The 19,880-nt window shown below is 42.8% G+C and overlaps 1 protein-coding gene across 4 annotated transcripts in view; it reads left to right on the top strand.

The window, feature by feature from the left end:
* DOCK5 (dedicator of cytokinesis 5) overlaps positions 1–19,880 on the top strand; it is a 180,050-nt gene that overhangs the window by 81,291 nt on the left and 78,879 nt on the right. For all 4 annotated transcript variants that reach the window (XR_009156501.1, XM_058194703.1, XM_058194702.1 and 1 more), the window contains exons 17-28: positions 857–960; positions 2,520–2,706; positions 3,485–3,582; positions 4,295–4,384; positions 6,027–6,127; positions 7,474–7,608; positions 9,694–9,805; positions 11,481–11,551; positions 12,640–12,746; positions 13,675–13,811; positions 15,632–15,727; positions 16,912–17,010. Coding sequence is in view for 3 of the 4 variants with exons in the window: in XM_058194703.1 (XP_058050686.1) it covers positions 857–960; positions 2,520–2,706; positions 3,485–3,582; positions 4,295–4,384; positions 6,027–6,127; positions 7,474–7,608; positions 9,694–9,805; positions 11,481–11,551; positions 12,640–12,746; positions 13,675–13,811; positions 15,632–15,727; positions 16,912–17,010 (1,337 nt within the window). In the remaining variant the exon portion in view is untranslated. The remainder of the gene's footprint in view (positions 1–856; positions 961–2,519; positions 2,707–3,484; positions 3,583–4,294; positions 4,385–6,026; positions 6,128–7,473; positions 7,609–9,693; positions 9,806–11,480; positions 11,552–12,639; positions 12,747–13,674; positions 13,812–15,631; positions 15,728–16,911; positions 17,011–19,880) is intronic.

Below are 19,880 nucleotides of genomic sequence, written 5' to 3'. Positions count from 1 at the left end.
TATTTATCTACCTGCATTTGCATGCTTTCGAACTGCTAGGTTGGCAGAGGCCTGGGACAAGGACAGGAGCTCATCTTATTACATGGCTCTCAGGTCTTGAACCTGGGGCCCCGATTTTCCAGCCAACAACCCAGCATCTTAACCACTGAGCCACTGCGCTGCCCCTAAATTAAATAAATACAGATGCAAAAAAGTTTACGATGAGTTTTGCAAAGGGACAGTACAAATGCATTTTACCTAAACAACAGAACAGGGGTCTCCAACCTTGGCAACTTTAAGACTTGTGGACTTAAACTCCCAGAGTTCCTCAGCCAGCTTTGCTGAGGCAGCAGACTATAATATAGTTTTGTAGTTCATGTAAAAGGTAAAGATTCCCCTCGCACATACGTGCTAGTCGTTCCCGACTCTAGGGGGCAGTGCTCGTTTCAAAGCCAAAGAGCCAGCGCTGTCCGAAGACATCTCCGTGCTCATGTGGCCAGCATGACTCAATGCCAAAGGCACACGGAACACTGTTACCTTCCCACCAAAGGTGGTCCCTATTTTTCTACTTGCATTTTTTTACTTGCTTTTGAACTGCTAGATTGGCAGAAGCTGGGACGAGTAACGGGAGCTCACCCCGTTACACGACAGCACTAGGGATTCGAACTGCTGAACTGCCGACCTTTTGATTGACAAGCTCAGCATCTTAGCCACTGAGCCACCACGTTCATGTAGGTGAAGCCATATTCCTCACCGCTGCCCCAAATGCCTTTTGTACAGGAGAAAATATCTGCCGTGAAATTGCTGGGTGCATCATGCAGTGGGGGGGGGGGGAAGCACTAACAGGAGATTTCTGCTGATGTTTGTTTCTCTGCAGCAAGAGATAAATCCGAACGGGCTTTTGGGATGGCCTTTCTGAAGCTGATGAATGTAGACGGCACCACTCTGCAGGATGGCAGGCATAATTTAGTAGTCTACAAGGTATGGGGTTTTTTTAAAAATTTATTTCGATTCTTTAATCCATTCAAATCTCTTTGCGAAAGACAGGCTGCCTACAAAATAGCCAACACCTAGACTGCTCGTGTCCTGTCCATTTAAGACAGTGGTTCTCAACCTTTATAGTGCTGCGACCCCTTTAATACAGGACGGAGGCATTAAAGCGGAGACTCCTCCCCTATTAAGTTGATTGCGCCTGAAGCCAGATTAGGCTAGCGATTGGGAGTGATTGCAGCTGGCTTGAGAGGGAGACATCAGAGCAAAGATTTCTCTCTTTTTTAATTCATCGCCCCTGAAGCCGAATTCGGCTAGCGATTTGAAGAGCCTGCAGCTGGCTTATGGAGTCAACCGTTGGAGCGCGATTCTTCGACTCGCAAGTATACTTCCCATATTTCCAATGGCCTTAGGCGACCCCTGGCAAATCGTCATTCGACCCCCAACGGGGTCGCGACCCCCAGGTTGAGAACCGCTGATTCTCAAGACCTCTTCCTGGCTAGCCCAGCCACCTAGGGCTATAAAAGTTGAACAGAGAGGCAGCTGGGGGTTGACAGTGTTGGAGTGATGATGTTAGTGTTTGGGAGAGCGGGAAGGAGGTGTGTGTTTTCGTAAAACGGTCTGAACCAGCCTAAAAGCAAAATAGAAAGAGATTTTGTTCTCCAGCAGTAGAACTCCTAAGAAGTAGAAGTTGAAAGAGCAGTAGATGGTGATGGAGCAGGACTGAGAAAAAATGGAATAGTGAGCAGTGTGTACTAGCCTTGAATGCTTGTGTGTCTGTTGTATAAGGACCTGTATGGTTGTGTTGCTTCCCTTGAGTTTCGGAGTCCGCTGACTTGGGTATATGTAAAAGAAACTATGACACTCTTTCTTACACTCTTCTTTCTTAGAAAAATAGCAATAGCAATAATACTTAGACTTATATACCGCCTCATAGTTCTTTACAGCCCTCTCTAAGCGGTTTACACAGTCAGTCTATTCTTCTTCTTCTTGTGCCATATCCATCATCAGACGTTGGCGATCATGTTGGCAATCCTATTTTTATTAACGGCCGCACAGAAAAGTGATGTTGAGTTTTGTCCAAACCGGTCCCTTAGATTTTGAAGCCATGATGTTCTTCTTCTGCCCGGACCTCGTTTGCCTTCAAACTTTGCCTGGAGGATTTAAGTGAAGGATGCCGTATTTTTCTGGGTGTTGCATCACACGTCCAAAATATTCTTTCACTTTTCTATACGTTTGATGATTTCCCTTGGCTTTCCCAGGCGGCTTATCACCTCCTTATTTCTGATTTTATCAGCCTAGCTTATAAATCTGGGTCGTCATTTTACCCACCTTGGAAGGCTGGAAGGCTGAGTCAACCTTGAGCTGGTTGGGGTCAAACTCCTGAAAGTGAGCTGTGAGTTAGCCTGCAATACTGCATTCTAACCACTGCACCACCACAGCTCTTGCACTTGTTTATTTATTGCACTTGTTGCTCGACTATTAAAGGTTAATACTCAATACTGTTAATAATTAATGCTGGTTTGGTGTCCCTTGTTTCCTGTTGTCAGGGTGAGAACAAAAAAATGGAAGATGCTAAGTTTTACTTGACGCTTCCCAGCACCAAGATGGAGGTAGAAGACAGAGATGGAGTTGCATCCAAGCAACACACGGCCAATTTTACTCTGAATAAAGATAGCACCAAGGACAGCTTTCAGATTGCAACACTCATCTGCTCGACAAAACTGACACAGAATGGTAGGTTCAGCTGTGGACAAATTAGAAAAATGGTAGGCAAGTTGTGATTGGACATCTTGAACTATCCCATGAAACCAGTATAACAACATTGGACATAGCCATTGCTCTCCGTATTTCCTGTAATTCGGGCATACGTCTTTCAAAGTGGTTCACCTGAACCAGTAGCTTTTTTTTTTACTACTGGTTCACTCGAACCGGTAGTTTTTATCACTACTGGAGCGAACCGGTAGCATTTCACCCCTATATATACAGAATATTTGTGTCATCCTTTGTCTTCTGAGACTGGACTTAATCTTCCCTGATTACCCTGATGTTTATCTTCTCAATCCCCCAAACCTAGAAACTTGCTTATTCTAAAACAATTCAAACTGGTGTCCCAAAGGTGCTTTTTCAAGAGGTGAACTTTCTGGTTTTTCTTTGAAGACGTTTGGCTTCTCATCCAAGAAGCTTCTTCAGCTTCTTCAGCTCTTGGATGAGAAATGAAACGTCTTCAAAGAAAAACTAGAAAGTCCAGTTGCCTCTTGAAAAAGCACCTTTGGGACAACCATGGCCTGGATGACTGAGAATCTCCATAGACATTGAGCAATCCAAAGTGGTGATTTTCAGAAAAACGAAATTCTGGTTTTCAGCACTCAACTTTGCATCTCTTTTCCAAAAAAGCTGTTCAATACCAGAAAATAAGACTCTTGTTGGTACTTTTTCTTAAATAAGACCATTGCCGGAACTCATATACCTATTCCTTATTGTGGTCTGACTTTTGCTACTTTACCTTTGCCAGTTGACTTGCTAGGATTGTTGAATTGGCGTTCGAACTCTCAGCATATAGGACACAACCTGAAGAAGCTGATGGACGTGGAAGGAGGAGAAATTGTTAAGGTACGAAGGGGCCACATGGGAGCAAACCTTTGGGATGGGTAAGTCTTTAAGGACCAGGGTCCCATTTAACATATTTTGGGAGAACAACATGAAACAAAGTAAGTACTCTCTTGGTTTGGAGGAGAAATGTCGTATTTTTCTTGACTATTTTCATCCCACAAATTTATCTATGTTAGTCATATCAAATCATCACTTTCTTTTTAGTACCCTGTTTCCCCGAAAATAAGACATCCCCTGATAATAAGCCCAATCAGGCTTTTGAGCACATGTGCTAAAATAAGACCCCCCTCAAAAAAAAATAAGCTTGTCCCAAAAATAAGCCCTCCCCAAAAATATTTAACCACATGTGGTCCCCGCCATTTCCTCTGGTTAGGGTTAGGGAGACAGAGCTGGAAATCAGGTAAGACAGCAAAAACAGCCCCGACTTGCTCCATGCGCCCCAGAATAAGACCTTCCTGAAAATAAGGCCAAGCTCTTATTTCAGGGTTCAAAAAAATATAAGACAGGGTCTTATTTTCGGGGAAACATGGTATTGATGTGATATTTCTCCAGTAACAATTTATGACTGGAAAAAAAAGTCAAGGAACAATACTCCCTGAGCTCAAATTATTAAAATTGTTTAGGAAAAAGATTGCAGAGATCAGGCAAAAATTCCAGCAGGTAACTTAAATCTTTTCTTTATCTTCGACTCCCTTCTTATTCCTTTTTCTAGTTTCTACAAGATACACTTGATGCACTTTTCAGTATAATGATGGAGATGTCTGACAATGAATCCTATGATTTTCTTGTATTTGATGCATTGGTAAGTTTTCCATCTATCTGGATGCCCGTCATCGTGTCTTTTTTAACCAGTAGTGTCAATTCAGACAATCACTTTCCCTATCATCCTCTATATTAAGTGTTTGCTTTAACAAGTGCTCTATTGATGTCTTTCATTGATAGACACTCAAGGGCACTATCCATCAGACCTTTCCCTATTTTTAGGCCATTAATACAACCTTGCCATTAAAATCTGAGATTGAATTGATAGGAAGAGTGATTAGGCCCAAGTTGCTCAGTTAGAATTAATGGGACTTGAAACTAGAGCTCATTTGTTCAAATCCATTATCCCAACCACTTCACTACACTGTTTCTCATTCTCTTTAAGATGCGTGGACTTCAACTCCCAGAATTTCCTAGCTAACATGGCTCAGATCTATGAGAGAAAGATCTATTTATTTGATCCAATCTCCTAATTTTTCTGCATCCTCAGATGAACAATTAAGAGACTTTAGCATTATGGATATTTGAATCACCTATCAGTAATTTGAGGATGGGTTTATGAAGGACGCTGCTAACAAATTAGGAACTTGTATTTTCTTGAGCTACAGTGTAGGTCCAATCAGTTCCATTTTCATCTGTGAAAACAAACTGGTAATTCTGATTCAATAGGACATGTTTTCTTTTTCAGTCCACCCCATTTCAGGTCTGTGAGTATAAAATGTAAAATTCCCATATAAGCTGCCTTGAGACCCTGGAGATAGGATGGGATATAAAACCTAGATGTTGATGCACAATCATGAAAGTATGTTTAAAAAATGGATAGATTAAGATGTCAAGGGTATTATTGAGAAAATGGGATTGTTCACCACCTCTATAATACTCACACTTGATATTGTGCAACCACACAAACATTTATTCCCCCAAACGTTTAGGCATGGGAAGTATGCCTCGAGACACATATTGCAACAAGTTAAGGAAGCTTTCTCTTTGCACATTGGATTTCTGAGTGTTACTATTGCTATTACCAATACAGAATTACAGGAACCCCCTTGATCAGCGGTTCTCAACCTGTGGGTCGCGACCCTGTTGGGGGTCAAATGACGATTTGCCAGGGGTCGCCTAAGACCATCGGAAATATGGGAAGTATACTTGCGAGTCGAAGAATCGCGCTCCAATGGTTGACTCCACAAGCCAGCTGCAGGCTCTTCAAATCGCTAGCCGAATTCAGCTTCAGGCGCGATGAATTAAAAAAGAGAAATCTTTGCTCTGATGTCTCCCTCTCAAGCCAGCTGCAATCACTCCCAATTGCTAGCCTAATCTGGCTTCAGGCACGATAAATTTAATAGGGGAGGAGTCTCCACTTTAATGCCTCCGTCCTCAAGGCAATCGCAATCGTTCAGATCGCTAGCCAATACGGCTTCAGGCGCGATAAATTCAAAACGAAAATAATTTTATGGTTGGGGTCGCCACATCGTGGGGAATTGTATTAAAGGGGTCACAGTACTATAAAGGTTGAGAACCACTGCCCTAGATAATCCTGAATCAGCTGTTTCAAGCAGTTCAGAAAGGATAAAGTCCTTTGGTCTTGGCACGGAGAGAAATGAAACCGAAATCAAATCTAGCATACCTCTTTTGCTGGGTTAAATCATTTATGAATTTTTTTTTCTTCTTTTTGTAATTAGGTATTTATTATTTCCCTGATTGGAGATATCAAGTTTCAGCATTTTAACCCTGTACTGGAAACTTACATTTATAAACACTTTAGCGCCACCTTGGCCTATGTGTAAGTATACTGTTTCATGAATGGCTATATTTTGTACCCCAGCAAGAGTCATTCAGTGCTTACCATTCTTCCAGGCTCTTGATAAACAAGTTATAATGTTCTTACATGCGAAGGATCTTTTACAAATGCATTCACAGTGAATGCAAAGTAATCTTACTTATGGTGAGCAAACAATGTTCAAATTCCTCTGATTCTTGTACACCCCATTTTGAATCCCCTTTGGGATGGAAAGGTAAGAGAATAAGAGGTGGCATAATTGCAAGGATTGCTTTGCAACACCTTTCCTCCAGTGGTGAAATTCAAGTAATTTAACAACCGGTTCTCTGCCCTAATGATTTCTTCCAACAACCAGTTTGCCAAACTGCTCAGAAAGTTAACAACCGGTTCTCCCGAAGTGGTGCGAACTGGCTGAATCCCACCACTGCCTTCCTCCATGCCTTTTTGAAGACTTGCACCCAGTGAATAATTTCTAAGGCACTCCCAATGAAGCTTGATTCTCCCTCTGCCAAATAAATATTCGTTGATGTTCTAGTTTGAGTTCCACATGGTGACTTGCCTGCTTGATGAGAAGGTTGCTTTATTCACCTCTTATCTATATAGGGACGCGGTGGCTCAGGGGCTAGGACGTTGAGCTTGTCGATCGAAAGGTCGGCAGCTCAGCGGTTCGAATCCCTAGTGCTGCCGTGTAACGGGGTGAGCTCCCGTTACTTGTCCCAGCTTCTGCCAACCTAGCAGTTTCGACAGCATGTAAAAATGCAAGTAGAAAAAATAGGGACCACCTTGGTGGGAAGTAACCACGTTCCGTGCGCCTTTGGCATTGAGTCATGCTGGCCACATGACCACAGAGACGTCTTCGGACAGCGCTGGCTCTTCGGCTTTGAAACGGAGATGAGCACCGCCCCCTAGAGTCGGCAACGACTAGCACGTATGTGCGAGGGGAACCTTTACCTTTAATCTATGTAGCCTTGTAGGTACTATGGATCAGAGGTGGGTTTCAGCAGGTTCTGACCAGTTCTGGAGAACCAGTAGCGGAAATTTTGAGTAGTTCAGAGAACCAGTAGTAAAAATTCTGACTGGCCCTGTCCCCATCTATGCTCTGCCTCCCAAGTCCCAGCTGATCGGGAGGAAATGGGGATTTTGCAGTATCTTCCCCTGCCACGCCCACCAAGCCACACCCACCAAGCCATGCCACGCCCATCAAGCCACACCCACAGAACCAGTAGTAAAAAAATTTGAAACCCACAACTTCTATGGACCCAGGGTGGTACCAAGGAGATAAGGAACAAGTAGCCAAGTTCTGATACTGAATTTATAATTTCTATTTGTCTTTCTCTCTTTCTCATTAGGAAACTCACCAAGGTTCTGAATTTCTATGTTGGGAATGCAGATGATTCTACTAAGACAGATTTGCTATTTGCTGCTCTGAAAGCTTTGAAGTACCTCTTTAGGTTCATAGTACAATCGAGAGTTCTTTATCTAGGGTAAGTGAGAAAACCAACCATCGGTCTCCATTCAAATGTTTCCTTTCAGCTACAAGGCAACCATTATTAATTTGGATAAAAAGGTAAAAAGGATAAAGGCTTCCCCTGTCCAGTCATGTCTGACTCAAGGGGCTGGTGCTCATCTCCGTTTCCTAGCCAAGGAGCCAGCTTTGTCCAAAGATGCTTCCATGGTCATTTGGTCAGTATGACTATATGCCGTGGCACACAGAATGCTTTTTACATTCTCACCAAAGTGCTACCTGTTTATCTACTCGCATTTGCATGCTTTCAAACTACTAGATGGGAAAGAGCGAGGGCAAGAACGGGAACTCACCCTGCCACAGGGTGCTTGGGTCTTGAACAGACAACCTTCTGGTCAAAAAGCCCAGAGTCTTTAACTGCGAGGCCATTGTGATACCCCCTGCCCATTAATTTGGATTCTCTGACTATATTATTCAAATGGAGAAATGCACACTGGATCCATGAAGGATGAGGATTTTATGCCAAATTTGATTTCACCACTAAAATTTAACAACTTTTGTTGCTGCTGTTATTGTTTTGGGATCTAAAAGCAGGCTTAACAGCTAATGATTACAGTCAACAATTGAGAGATATAGAAAACACGGAACAGTTCAGCATGAATTGGGGTGGTGTGAGGGCCAATCCTATCATTAGTTTGCATGACAAATGGCTGCTTGAGCCAAGTGACATTGGCCATCATTGAAATGGAAGGCTATTATTTTAATATATGGTCACTGAATTGTTACAGCTGCAGTGGCTGAGGAGCAAGGGTGAAATCTAAAAATTTTCCCTACTGTTTCTGTGGGCGTGGCTTAATTGGTGGGCGTGGCTTGGTGATCAGGTGACTGAATGGGCATGGCCAATAATAATTAATAAAAATAATAAAGGATGCAAAACTTGGGAGCGCACCGATCTACCCGCTTTAAAAATAGAGGCACCTGTCTACTAGCCACCTACAGCGCTGATCAGCTGTAGTGCGGCCCTTTGAAGTGCCATGGCAGTCATTTAAGGCCGTTTGCAGCTATATCACCACCGAGAGCTTCAGGGACAGAGAAGAGGAGCAGCGAGGCGTGGGCGGTGGTGGTGGGGGGCAGGGATTTTTGCTACCAGTTCTCCAAACTACCCACCCCCCATCGTTACTGGATCATGCGATCCGGTCCGAACCGGGAGCATTTCACCCCTGCTGAGGAGGTACTAAATAAGTATTATTTTCATGCCTTCAAATTCTCATCGCTTTCAGCCTCAAGATTCTGGCAACTAAAATAAATGAGCAGTGCAGAAATAAATAGCGGTGGCTTTTTTTTTTATTTACATTTATATCCCGCCCTTCTCCGAAGACTCAGGGCGGCTTACAGTGTATAAGGCAATAGTCTCATTCTATTTGTATATTTACAAAGTCAACTTATTGCCCCCCCAACAATCTGGGTCCTCATTTTACCTACCTTATAAAGGATGGAAGGCTGAGTCAACCTCGGGCCGGGCTTGAACCTGCAGTAATTGCAGGCTGCTGTGTTCTAATAACAGGCTTCTTACAGCCTGAGCTATCACGGCCCTTACAGCCTGAGCTATCACGGCTTGCAAGTAGATATTCTTACTCTTTAAATGTGCCAATCTAGGGATTGGCACATTTATAAATTATATAAAGGGATTTGGTATCAGGATAATTTTTGTATCAGGATAATTTCCCAAAACATGATTAGACTAGGGTCAAATCAGATATGGGGAGAAGCCAGGAAAAGAAGAATCAAGATCAAAATTAGAGCAGATTAACCTGAAATCTACAAAGGAGGGGGACACCCACTCACGCATCCACAATTCCCTTAGAGCATCCCTATGGAGAAGGCAATTGAACTGCAGTTTGGGTGTTAGTAACTGCCCTATTCTAAATCCCATTCTTTAACGTGGCCCAGATTTCAGCTTATGCAACCTGCCCTATTCTTCTTCCAGCTTCACTTACACTGAGAAATGTTTAACCTCTGCTGGTAAAAGGGGTCGAAAGGAATTTCAAAAGCCATGTTCTGCATACTTTCCTTACTTTTTTTTGTGGTGTTTTTTTTTTTTCAGATTTTATGGCAAAAGTGAAGATGGGGATGAGTTTAACAATGCCATTCGCAAGCTATTCCTCTCCTTCAACGTCCTCATGGATAGACCGCTTGAAGAAGCTGTCAAAATCAAGGTAGGTTCAAACCACTTGTCTGAATTTATTGTGGCAGCAACAGCTTGTGCAGAGCGTATTTGATGGTGTCTGTGCGGGTGGGCGGAGCCTCCAAACCAGGGCAAAACCGGTAGCAACCCACCACTGAAGCAGACCTAAAGTATACTAGACCAGCAGCCTGAATTCCTACCCTTGATCTAATTCATTCTCAGAGCCTTCTCCACCCACGGACTTCTCCAACATGTTGGGCTTCTCAGAATTCTCAGTTGGTAGGACCATACTGCTGGAAGTTCTGAGCGTTGAGGTTCTACAGTAGTGGCCAAAATTGTGGAAACCTTTTGGAAAGGTGTATTTTCTAAAACTAGCTAATAAAACCACTTTTTTTTTAATAATACCATAAAATTATATATCAATGGAAAGATAATTTAATCAAGAATGTAATGCAATAACTTTTATGAAGGATTTGCTATTAGAGTATAAAGAAGAAAAGTGAAACACGGAGGAAAAAATGAGATACACAAAAATTATCACCACAGAAAAAAACAAGATATACAAAAATTATCAGTTAATATGTCAGTTAATACTTAGTTGGACAACCTTTAGCATGAATTATGGCCTTAAAATGTCTTACCATGGAGTGAACCAAGTCTTTTAGTTCTGCAGCTGTTATAATGTGAAACCAAGATTGAATGATGGCTTCTGTTAACTGGGTTTTATTGGTGGGTCGCTTCTGACTAACAAGTTTCTTTAGTCGACTCCATAGATTTTCAATTGGGTTAAGGTCTGGGCTATTCCCAGGCCATTCCAGCAGTGGAATATGATTTTTGTGGCTCCAGCCCCCCCACCCCCGGGCCTGGCCCCCTGCCAGAGAGTGACTCAGAGAGTGAGGGGGAAGGGCCGTCAGGGCTCCCTTCTGCAAGGCCGACTTCCCTGGCTTAGCTCCAGGAGCCAGAGGCAGGCAAGGTGGAAGAGGTGACGAGGCCTCCGTCTTCTGTATCTCCCCCCCCCCAGGAAATGCTTCCAGACCCAGCTAAGGACAATCAGTCCTGGTTAGATCCCAGGTTTCGTAGACAAGAGAGGTAGGAACAACAGAAGCAGGGGTGGGTCAGGCCTAGAAAGTGCTGAGTCACGGAGCCACACCCCACAGGGTATAAAAGCAGGAGGGGCTGCTATACTGCTTCGTGACGAACAAATCCAATTGCCTAGAGAGAACTTGAGCTGAAGTGCTGTTTATTCCTGACTTCCTGCTTGACACGCCAGCATCAAGAAAGATAAAAGAAAACCTTGGCAGACGCTCGCTGGTTTGCTGCCAGAGCTGATAACTGCCGTAGACTCAATTGCCGGCTAATTGAGTCATTTCTCATGCCTCCCGGACTGCGGTGCGGGGACAGAACAATGATTATCTTGAAACTCCAAAAAAAAAGTGGCCTTATTAGCCATCAAACCTCAAAAATGCACTTTTCCAAAAGGTTTCCACAATTTTGGCCACTACTGTAAAGTATTTCAGGGCACTGGGTTCAGAAAGCCAGGTCCAGGGTTTTACAACCTACGAGCCTTTTGAGTTCATAGAATTCTCATCAGGATCTATGTGACTGAAAAAGTTCACACATCTAAAGAATCCTTTGTTTGAGAATGATTTAAGTTTTTTTAGAATGGAGATCTCAATCTTAATTTGCCGCCTTTTTGCCTGTTCCAGGGTGCTGCTTTGAAGTATTTGCCGAGCATTATTAACGATGTCAAACTAGTCTTTGATCCAGTAGAACTCAGGTACCATATTTCCTACCCTTTATCGATGACAAGCAGATATCAAATTGAATGAGTTGCTGCAAAAAACTCACAATAACAGTTATGCCGTATTGCATTTTTCTTTTCTTATTGGGGGGGAATGGCACAAAGTTCTGGAAATGGGAAGATAAAATTCAGTCAGGATGTTTGGTTAAGGAATCCCTATGAACAAGGGCATCCATGGGGAGAGGGGGCAAAGAGAAACCAATGACAAGCGCACCATGACATCACAGCGCAAAGGCCACCAAAGGAGAAGAAAGGACTCCTTGGAAAAAGACTGTGACGTTGAGAAAGATTGAAGGCAAAAGGAGAAGGGGACAGCAGAGGATGAGATGGTCTGAAAGAGTCATTGACACAATGAACATGGATTTGGGCAAACTCTGGGAGTCAGTGGAGGACAGGGGAGCCTAGCATGCTATGGTCCATAGTGTCAGGGTTCCGATGGATGCCCTAATTAAATCATGAGCCTCAAGCCAAGCTTCAAAAGAAATCCAGTTATTTATTAGGAGCTTCATGACGGCATGTTCCAAGTGAAGCCAACTCTGACCCAACGTAATTAACGCCCCAATCATGACCCTGCTTCCCCCCTCCCCCCAAGGTTTTGTCATCAATCACATTCACCAACAGAGTAATTTCATGGGTTCTTGAGATCACACCCCTCCAGCCACTGTGGATAATCCTGGGAGAAAGCCTTAAGAGAGATATGTCTGGAATGTGCTTCTCTTTTGGGCTGCCATGCTATTTCATTGGTTTCCCATCCCGTTTGCCTATGGCAACTCGAGAGCTGGCCAAGGATGCTTTGCGAGTTGACACATGGGGGTCATGAAGAGTCAGGCTTGACTTAGCGACTGAACAACAACAGCATATTTACATCCAATATCATGACATCATAATTCCACCATTTCTGTGACAATACCACAATACACATGTTATTCCATTCCATTACCCTGGAAAGTTATTTTACAGGTGTGTCATGTTGCTGCCTTTTATAACTGTTAATTAAAACCAGTGTCCAGAATATTAATGTAATAAAATATTCTTTCTACCCCCATTCCCTGAACCTATTTCAGTGTCCTTTTCAGCAAATTTATTCAAAGCATCCCTGATAATCAGCTTGTCCGTCAGAAGCTCAATTGTATGACCAAGATAGTGGATAGTGACCTCTTTCGTCAGTCTGGTGAGTTAGGTCTTGTTCTCTTGTTCTCTTTCTCTCTCGTTCTCATTTTCAGAGTTCCAATGATGCACTGAACTCTCAAAATGCCAATTGCTCTATTTATATATGTATACATACACACACACACACACACACACACACACACACACACACAAGCAATGAAACACGGTTTCATTGAGGCCACATCAGGGTGGTATTTGACCTCAGGGGCTGGGTGGGTGTGGCCAGGGTGGGTGTGGCCAGCTCGACATCACTTGTGTTGGGGACACCCCTCCCAGGCTCCGTTTTCGGCTGCGATGGCCTCCCGCAGCACTCTGCCAGCGAAAATGGAGCTCAGGAGGGCCGCACATGGAGCTCGGGAGGGCCTTCCCGAGCTCCATTTTCTCTGGCAGAGGCACCATGAGCCACTCCCTCACTGTTTCCAGGGCGCGCCCGCGGGCCAGATCTAAGCATCCCATGGTCCAGATCTGGCCTTGAGTTTGACACCCCTGCTCTACAAACTCAGTGGGGCACAATGGCATCTTCTACCATGGGTCGTAGATAAACCAGTGCAGGCAGCTGGAGCTGTGGACCAACAATTGAAGGATTGCACTAGTTCTCTTGTCTTATTTACCCTGCCTTTTAAGTGGTTTAAGTGAAGAGGTAAATATAGCTTTCCATATCATAAGGATGTTCAGTATTACAACTCAGTACCTTTCGGAGATCTACGTTTTCCTCTATTCCTGAATTATGGGCAAAATGTTGATTATGTTTTTGGAGTTGTTATTATTTTATATATATATATGTGTGTGTATGTATGTATGTATGTATGTATGTATGTATGTATGTATGTATGTATGTATATATAAATGGAAATCAGTACCTGAGTCATTACAAGCACAGTCAGCTCTGTCAATTTGTTCCCCTATTTCTTCTTTATTCTGTATCCCAGAATGCCGTGACATTCTTCTCCCCCTGCTGGTAGACCAGCTCAGTGGACAACTGGATGATAATTCTCACAAACCTGACCATGAAGCCTGCTCACAACTGCTTAGCAATATTCTTGAGGTACTCGATCGGAAAGAGGTGGTAAGTACCTGTTGTTTTCTTCCATCCTTCCCGGAGAGTAACATTGTCTATAACTTTGTAGAGCAGTTGCTTTGGAAATGAAAATGGGCCTCTGGTGGCTCAACAGACTAATGCAGTCTGTTATTAACACAGCTGCTTGCAGTTACTGCAAGTTCAAGTCCCACCAGGCCCAAGGTTGACTCAGCCTTCCATCCTTTATAAGGTCGGTAAAATGAGGACCCAGATTGTTGGGGGCAATAAGTTGACTTTGTATATAATATACAAATGGATGAGATTATTGCTTAACACAGTGTAAGCCGCCCTGAGTCTTCGGAGAAGGGCGGGATATAAATTCAAATTTAAAAAAAAATGAACTGCTGCATGAAGGATGGATGGATGGTGACTTTTTGGTGACTTTCTTGACTTTTGGTGACTTATATGAATAGCAATAGCACTTAGACTTATATACTGCTTTACAGCCCTCTTTAAGCAGTTTACAAAGTCAGCCTATTTCTCCCAACAATTTGGGTCCTCATTTTACCCACCTTGGAAGGATGGAGTCAACCTTGAGCCTGGTGAGATTTGAACTGCCAAATTGCAGGCAGCTGGCAGTCAGCAGAAGTAGCCTGCAGTACTGCACTCTAACCACTGCGCCACCGTGGCTCAATTATTTTACTATATGTGGTTTAATTTTAATAAAAATTGAGCCAGTTTGTGCTCCTCCAGGATATATTTCTGACTTCTAGTTTGCAACCGTAGCCTTTTCAATGCATATTTTTCACATCAAAATATACATAATGTTGACATATTACTTCCCAAGGAAAAGCGAAGGTTATGACATGAAGGGTATTTGTTTGTTTGATATTTTTAGCCTGCTGTTTTAGCAGTTTTTATCAGAAGCATAGCACAGATACAAATGGTTTTTAAAAACCGTCTCCGCCACTCCACAATTTTGACTGACAGTGCTTTTCTTTCTTTTTTTTAAAAAAAATTTCAGCACTTACAAATAAATCAATTCAAAAAGCGTAAAGCTTTTCCCATGTAACAGATAGTTTGGATGTGATGTTTTGAGGCAGGTTTGGAACTCTGAAAATTATACAGAACTGAAAATTGCAGGAGTTAAAAAAGTTAAAAAAGTTAGCAGCAAAGGAAATGTTAGACAAGATAAAGACAAAAATTAACCAAAATTAAGCATAATTTGGTCTCAGTGTCACCACAAGTTTTATAGGCTATTCTGGGAAAACTTTTGTTGTGAAAGGAAATTCATCATGGAATAGGGAAGGATTTGTTTAGCAAATGGGGAATGTCAAAGAAAGAGAAAGGAATTTCTCCCTTCCCTTTTCAGTCTAATTGCATAATATTGGAGATTATCTTGCATCCCAAAATCCACTTGTGACACGGTTGTGAAAATCCCTGTGGTAAGAACCATCTAACTTACTTTAGAGGGACGTGGTGACTCAGGGGCTAAGAAGCTGAGCTTGTTGATCGAAAGGTCTGCAGTTCAGCGGTTCGAATCCCTAGTGCCGTGTAACGGGGTGAGCTCCCGTTACTTGTCCCAGCTTCTGCCAACCTAGCAGTTCAAAAGCAAGTAAAAAATGCAAATAGAAAAATAGGGACCACCTTTGGTGGAAAGGTAACAGCATTCTGTGCACCTTTGGCATTTAGTCATGCCGGCCACATGACGATGGAGGCGTCTTTGGACAGCGCTGGCTCTTCAGCTTTGAAACGGAGATGAGCACTGCCCCCTAGAGTTGGGAACGACTAGCACGTATGTCCGAGGGGAACCTTTACCTTTACCTTACTTTTCATTTCTTTTCTTTTCATTTCTTTGGTTCCTTCAGGGTCCAACTGCAGATCACATCCAATTGATAATGGAGCGGCTACTGAGGAGGATAAACCGAACCGTGATTGGAATGGGAAGACAATCTACTCACATTGTGAGAGCAATTTCCTTGATTATTGTGTGCTTGATTTATTGTCCCAGGAGTTTGGAGGTGGGGTATATGTCCCTTGTTTGGAGACTTCTGGTAGGAGACCAGCCATAGATTCTTCACATGAGCTGACATATTGGAGAGTGGTCTTTCTCCCACCTCTTGACACTTGATGGACAATGTATGAAATAGCATAGAGGCATTTTCCCCGGGCCTAAATATTGGGAACTTTTTGACATGGACAAGAGATGGAAAATCTCAACTTCTTCCTTCCATGCCTGGAGGCAACAGGAGCTATGATAGACACTGTCATCACATTTCTGGATGGGGGCAGGAGACAAATCCTTTTTTTTTTAAACTTTTGTTGGAAAAACAAAAGTTAGAAAATTGTAACTTTTTAAAATAAGAACATATTGCTATATAGGATCAGCTTCTAGTCAGTTGTAGTTGATTATTTTATAGTTGAATATTTTGTCTCCTGAAGATGAAACTGAAATACTTTGGCCACCTAATGAGAAGGAAGGACTCACTGGAGAAGAGCCTAATGCTGGGAAAGATTGAGGGCAAAAGAAGAAGGGGACGACAGAGAACGAGGTGGCTGGATGGAGTCACTGAAGCAGTCGGCATGAGCTTAAATGGACTCCAGAGCAGGGGTCTCCAACCTTGGTCCCTTTAAGACTTGTGGACTTCAACTCCCAGAGTCCCTCAGCCAGCAAAACTGGCTGAGGAACTCTGGGAGTTGAAGTCCACAAATCTTAAAGGGACCAAAGTTGGAGACCCCTGCTCCAGAGGATGGTAGAGGACAGGAAGGCCTGGAGGAACGTTCTCCATGGGGTCGTGATGGGTCGGACACAACTTCGCGACTAACAAAAACAACATTTTGTCTCCCACCTAAGTTTATCTTCTTGTGGGCTTTGAACTAACCTCTCAAGACTGATCGTCTTATAAACGACTAAAAATCTCTTGTGATCCCACCTTGTCCAGATCCTAAATTTCCCAAGGGCCAACCAGTTGCCTTTTAAGAAACCCACAAGGAGAATGTTAAGAGATACATCTTCTCCAAGGCTCATGAATTTATTTATTTAGCATATGGCATAACATGCATGGACTCACAATATATATATATATATATAAGGTTCATGAAAAGCACAACTGACAAAAGGTTTTTTTCCCCTCCATCTTGTTTCTAGGGTAGTTTTGTATCCTGCATGACAGCCATCTTAAGACAGATGGATGATTCCCATTATAATTACTACATCAGCACTTTCAAAACCAGACAGGATCTTATTGTAAGTCTGACTGAATTTTTTTATTATGGTGGTTAGTCGCACAATCAGCCAGATGTCCAAATGGGATTTTCCATATTTATCCACCTATTGAGTCCTTCCCAAGGACTAGAGAAAGACAGATGTCGTTTGACAGGGCTAAAGTGGTGTCAGAGAATGAAAGCTGTTTCAAGTGAAGCTGCCTTTTGCTGTTGACTGATGCTGATTTTGTCAATGTTGATGGCATTTAAGTAGTGCTCCAGATGTTTCGGATTGAACCCAAGGTGCCTCTTACTATTGGTGCTTTCTTTATTATGATTATTAGCATGTGTTTAAATTTTGGTCATATAGGTATGTTTATGACACGAATCCCAAGGAGAAGAAAAACTCTTGAATGCATCTTCTTAAGAAGGTCAGATTCAGTTGCAAAACAAAGACTTACTGTATTGTTCCGAGTATAAGGTGCGCTTTTCCCCATCCTAAAAGAGGGTGAAAATTTGGGTGTGTCTTATACTCTGAATAAACTTTCGAAGCTATTTTTCAGCCCTAAGGAGGCGCTAGCAAGTGAGGTGATCTCCATGCTAAGCTTTTTTTCAGTGCCTGCTCCCTCCGTCTCTCAGCTGTGAAGCTTTCTTTTTCAGCCCTAATGAGGTGCTAGAGTGTGAAGCACTTTGCCTGCTCCCTCTGACTTTTCAGCCCTAACAAGGCTCTAGCGAGTGAAGCGATCTCCGTGGTTTGCCTACTTTTCTCATTACTTCTCTCTCCAAAGATCAGTTGTGCTTAGAAGCTGTTTTTTTATCCCCAAGCAGGGGATAAAAAAACAGCAAACTGATGTCTTGAAGCTGACCAGACTAAGGATGCTAGTCAGATGAATACCTGATAGGCAGATATATATTTTTTCTTATTTTCCTCCCCAAAAACTAAGGTATGTCTTATATTCCGGTGCATCTTATACTCCAAAAAATACGGTGTCTGGTTGTTTGCATTGCTTAAAATGTAATGAGCAATCTTTAATTCCATCTCAGAATCCAAAAGGAGTAGCTAGAAGGTGGGTCTTTCTGCTTCATTGAATTGAACTGCTCTCTGCCACTCTTGGAGTTGGCGGGAACTATCCTAGCATGAAATCTGTTCTACGCATTTCTGATCCTTTATCTGCTTCTGTTTTCTGACACTGTCGTTCCCTAATTTATTTCCAAGGTGATTAGAAAGAAAGCCTAACAGATTTTGAGATACCTTGAGGTCTGCCCTTGGATGATTAAGACCAGAGTAGCTAAGGACAGTTTATGATGGTCTTGCTTATGTGTTGTGGTTGAAATGAAGGCAACATCAGAGAAGCCTATAGGAGAAAAATGTTAGACCCATGACTGAATGGAGGTGGGGTGCAGGTCTTGTAGAAGAGCAATTGATTAGGTGCAGGTCTTGTAGAAGAGCAATTGCGGTACTCCACACAAGTAAAAGGAGCCCTGGTGGCACAGTGGTTAGAATGCAGTATTGCAAGCTAACTCTGCCCACAGCCTGAAGTTCGATCCTGATGGGCTCAAGGTTGAGGGACAATCCTTCCAAGATCAATAAAATGAGGGACCAGATTGTTGGGGACAATATACAGAGAGCAGGTAAAGCACAATGGGGTAGTATATATAAGTGTAAGTTCTATTACCATTGCTAAAAGATTATTCCTTAATGGTTATGAACATGGTTTACCAAGGCCTCGAACGGAATCCTAGTGTTTAAGTTTGGTAGCTTTCATTGCCTTCTGTCTGAAGCTCTGTTGAGTTATTGTAAATCGAAAATGACAATATTGGAACAGATTTACGAATCTGATGTAATCCAGATTTCCTTCGTTAGTTCAGGGGAGATACTTGGTGGCCTGTTGGCAGAACACCAGCTTTACATGCAGGTTCAATTCCTGGTGCCTCTGGTTGAAAATAATGAGATAGATTTCTTCCCTCAGTCTATTCATATTTTTATTCAGAACTTTAAGCACTGGGTGTGCTCAGCTGGGGGATCTTCCTTCCTTCTTATTCTCCTCCTTGGGGATACCATGAATCTGCATTTGGCTGACTTAAGGCATGAGTAATTAAGGCCAACTTTGTGACATGGAAGAATCTGCAATGGTTGCCCAGCACAGCAGGTTGTGGAGCCTGGCATTTGTCTAACTTGCTCTTAGAGAAAAGAAGTAGGATTGTGATGTTCTTTGCTATGGACCTCTGCCAAGACATTTTGAAGCCTCTGCATGGCATATTGGGAAGCTGGCAATGGTGAACTATTGGGATGGGCTTTCAGAAATGCCAATTTTGTATGTTTGCACGCATGTGTGTGTGCTTGTGTGTTTAAGTAAAACTATTTGCAACCAAATCCTCGGGCCCCTCAGATTGTATAAAATGTGTCTTTTGAGGTTTTCATTCCGAAATTTCCATACCCAGGGATTGAGTTACTCAAACACCTCTTTGGTGTGGATGCTCTTACTCAAGGGACGAGTTAGCTTTAGAAGAGATGCCAGGACTTGGGTTTATGCAGTCATTTTGAAAGATGCCAATGATCTTGACCCTACCCCTTGCTGTTCGTGTGGGCTCAGATGCCAGTTCCAACCTCATACATAAAGTCCTTTTTTAAGCAGCCTTTCCTAACTTCACTAGCTACTCATATCATTCTCTGACTGGTAATTCCAAGGGCGCTTTTTCAAGAGGAAACTAGACTTTCTTTGTTTAGAAGATGCTTCACTCCTCATCCAAAAAGGCTTTTTCAGTTGTCACTGAATAGTGGAGAATGGAAGGATTTGCAGTCATCCGGTCATTAGAGTCATTGAGGCCACTTGGAGATTTATCTGTGTCTTCCTGTTCACCTGGTGATCTTCTGGGTGCAATTCAAGGTATTGGTTACCATCTTTAAAGCGC

Source organism: Ahaetulla prasina, chromosome 9, assembly GCF_028640845.1.
Source record: "Ahaetulla prasina isolate Xishuangbanna chromosome 9, ASM2864084v1, whole genome shotgun sequence".
NCBI lineage: Eukaryota > Metazoa > Chordata > Lepidosauria > Squamata > Colubridae > Ahaetulla > Ahaetulla prasina.
This window is presented reverse-complemented; position numbering and strand designations above follow the sequence as displayed.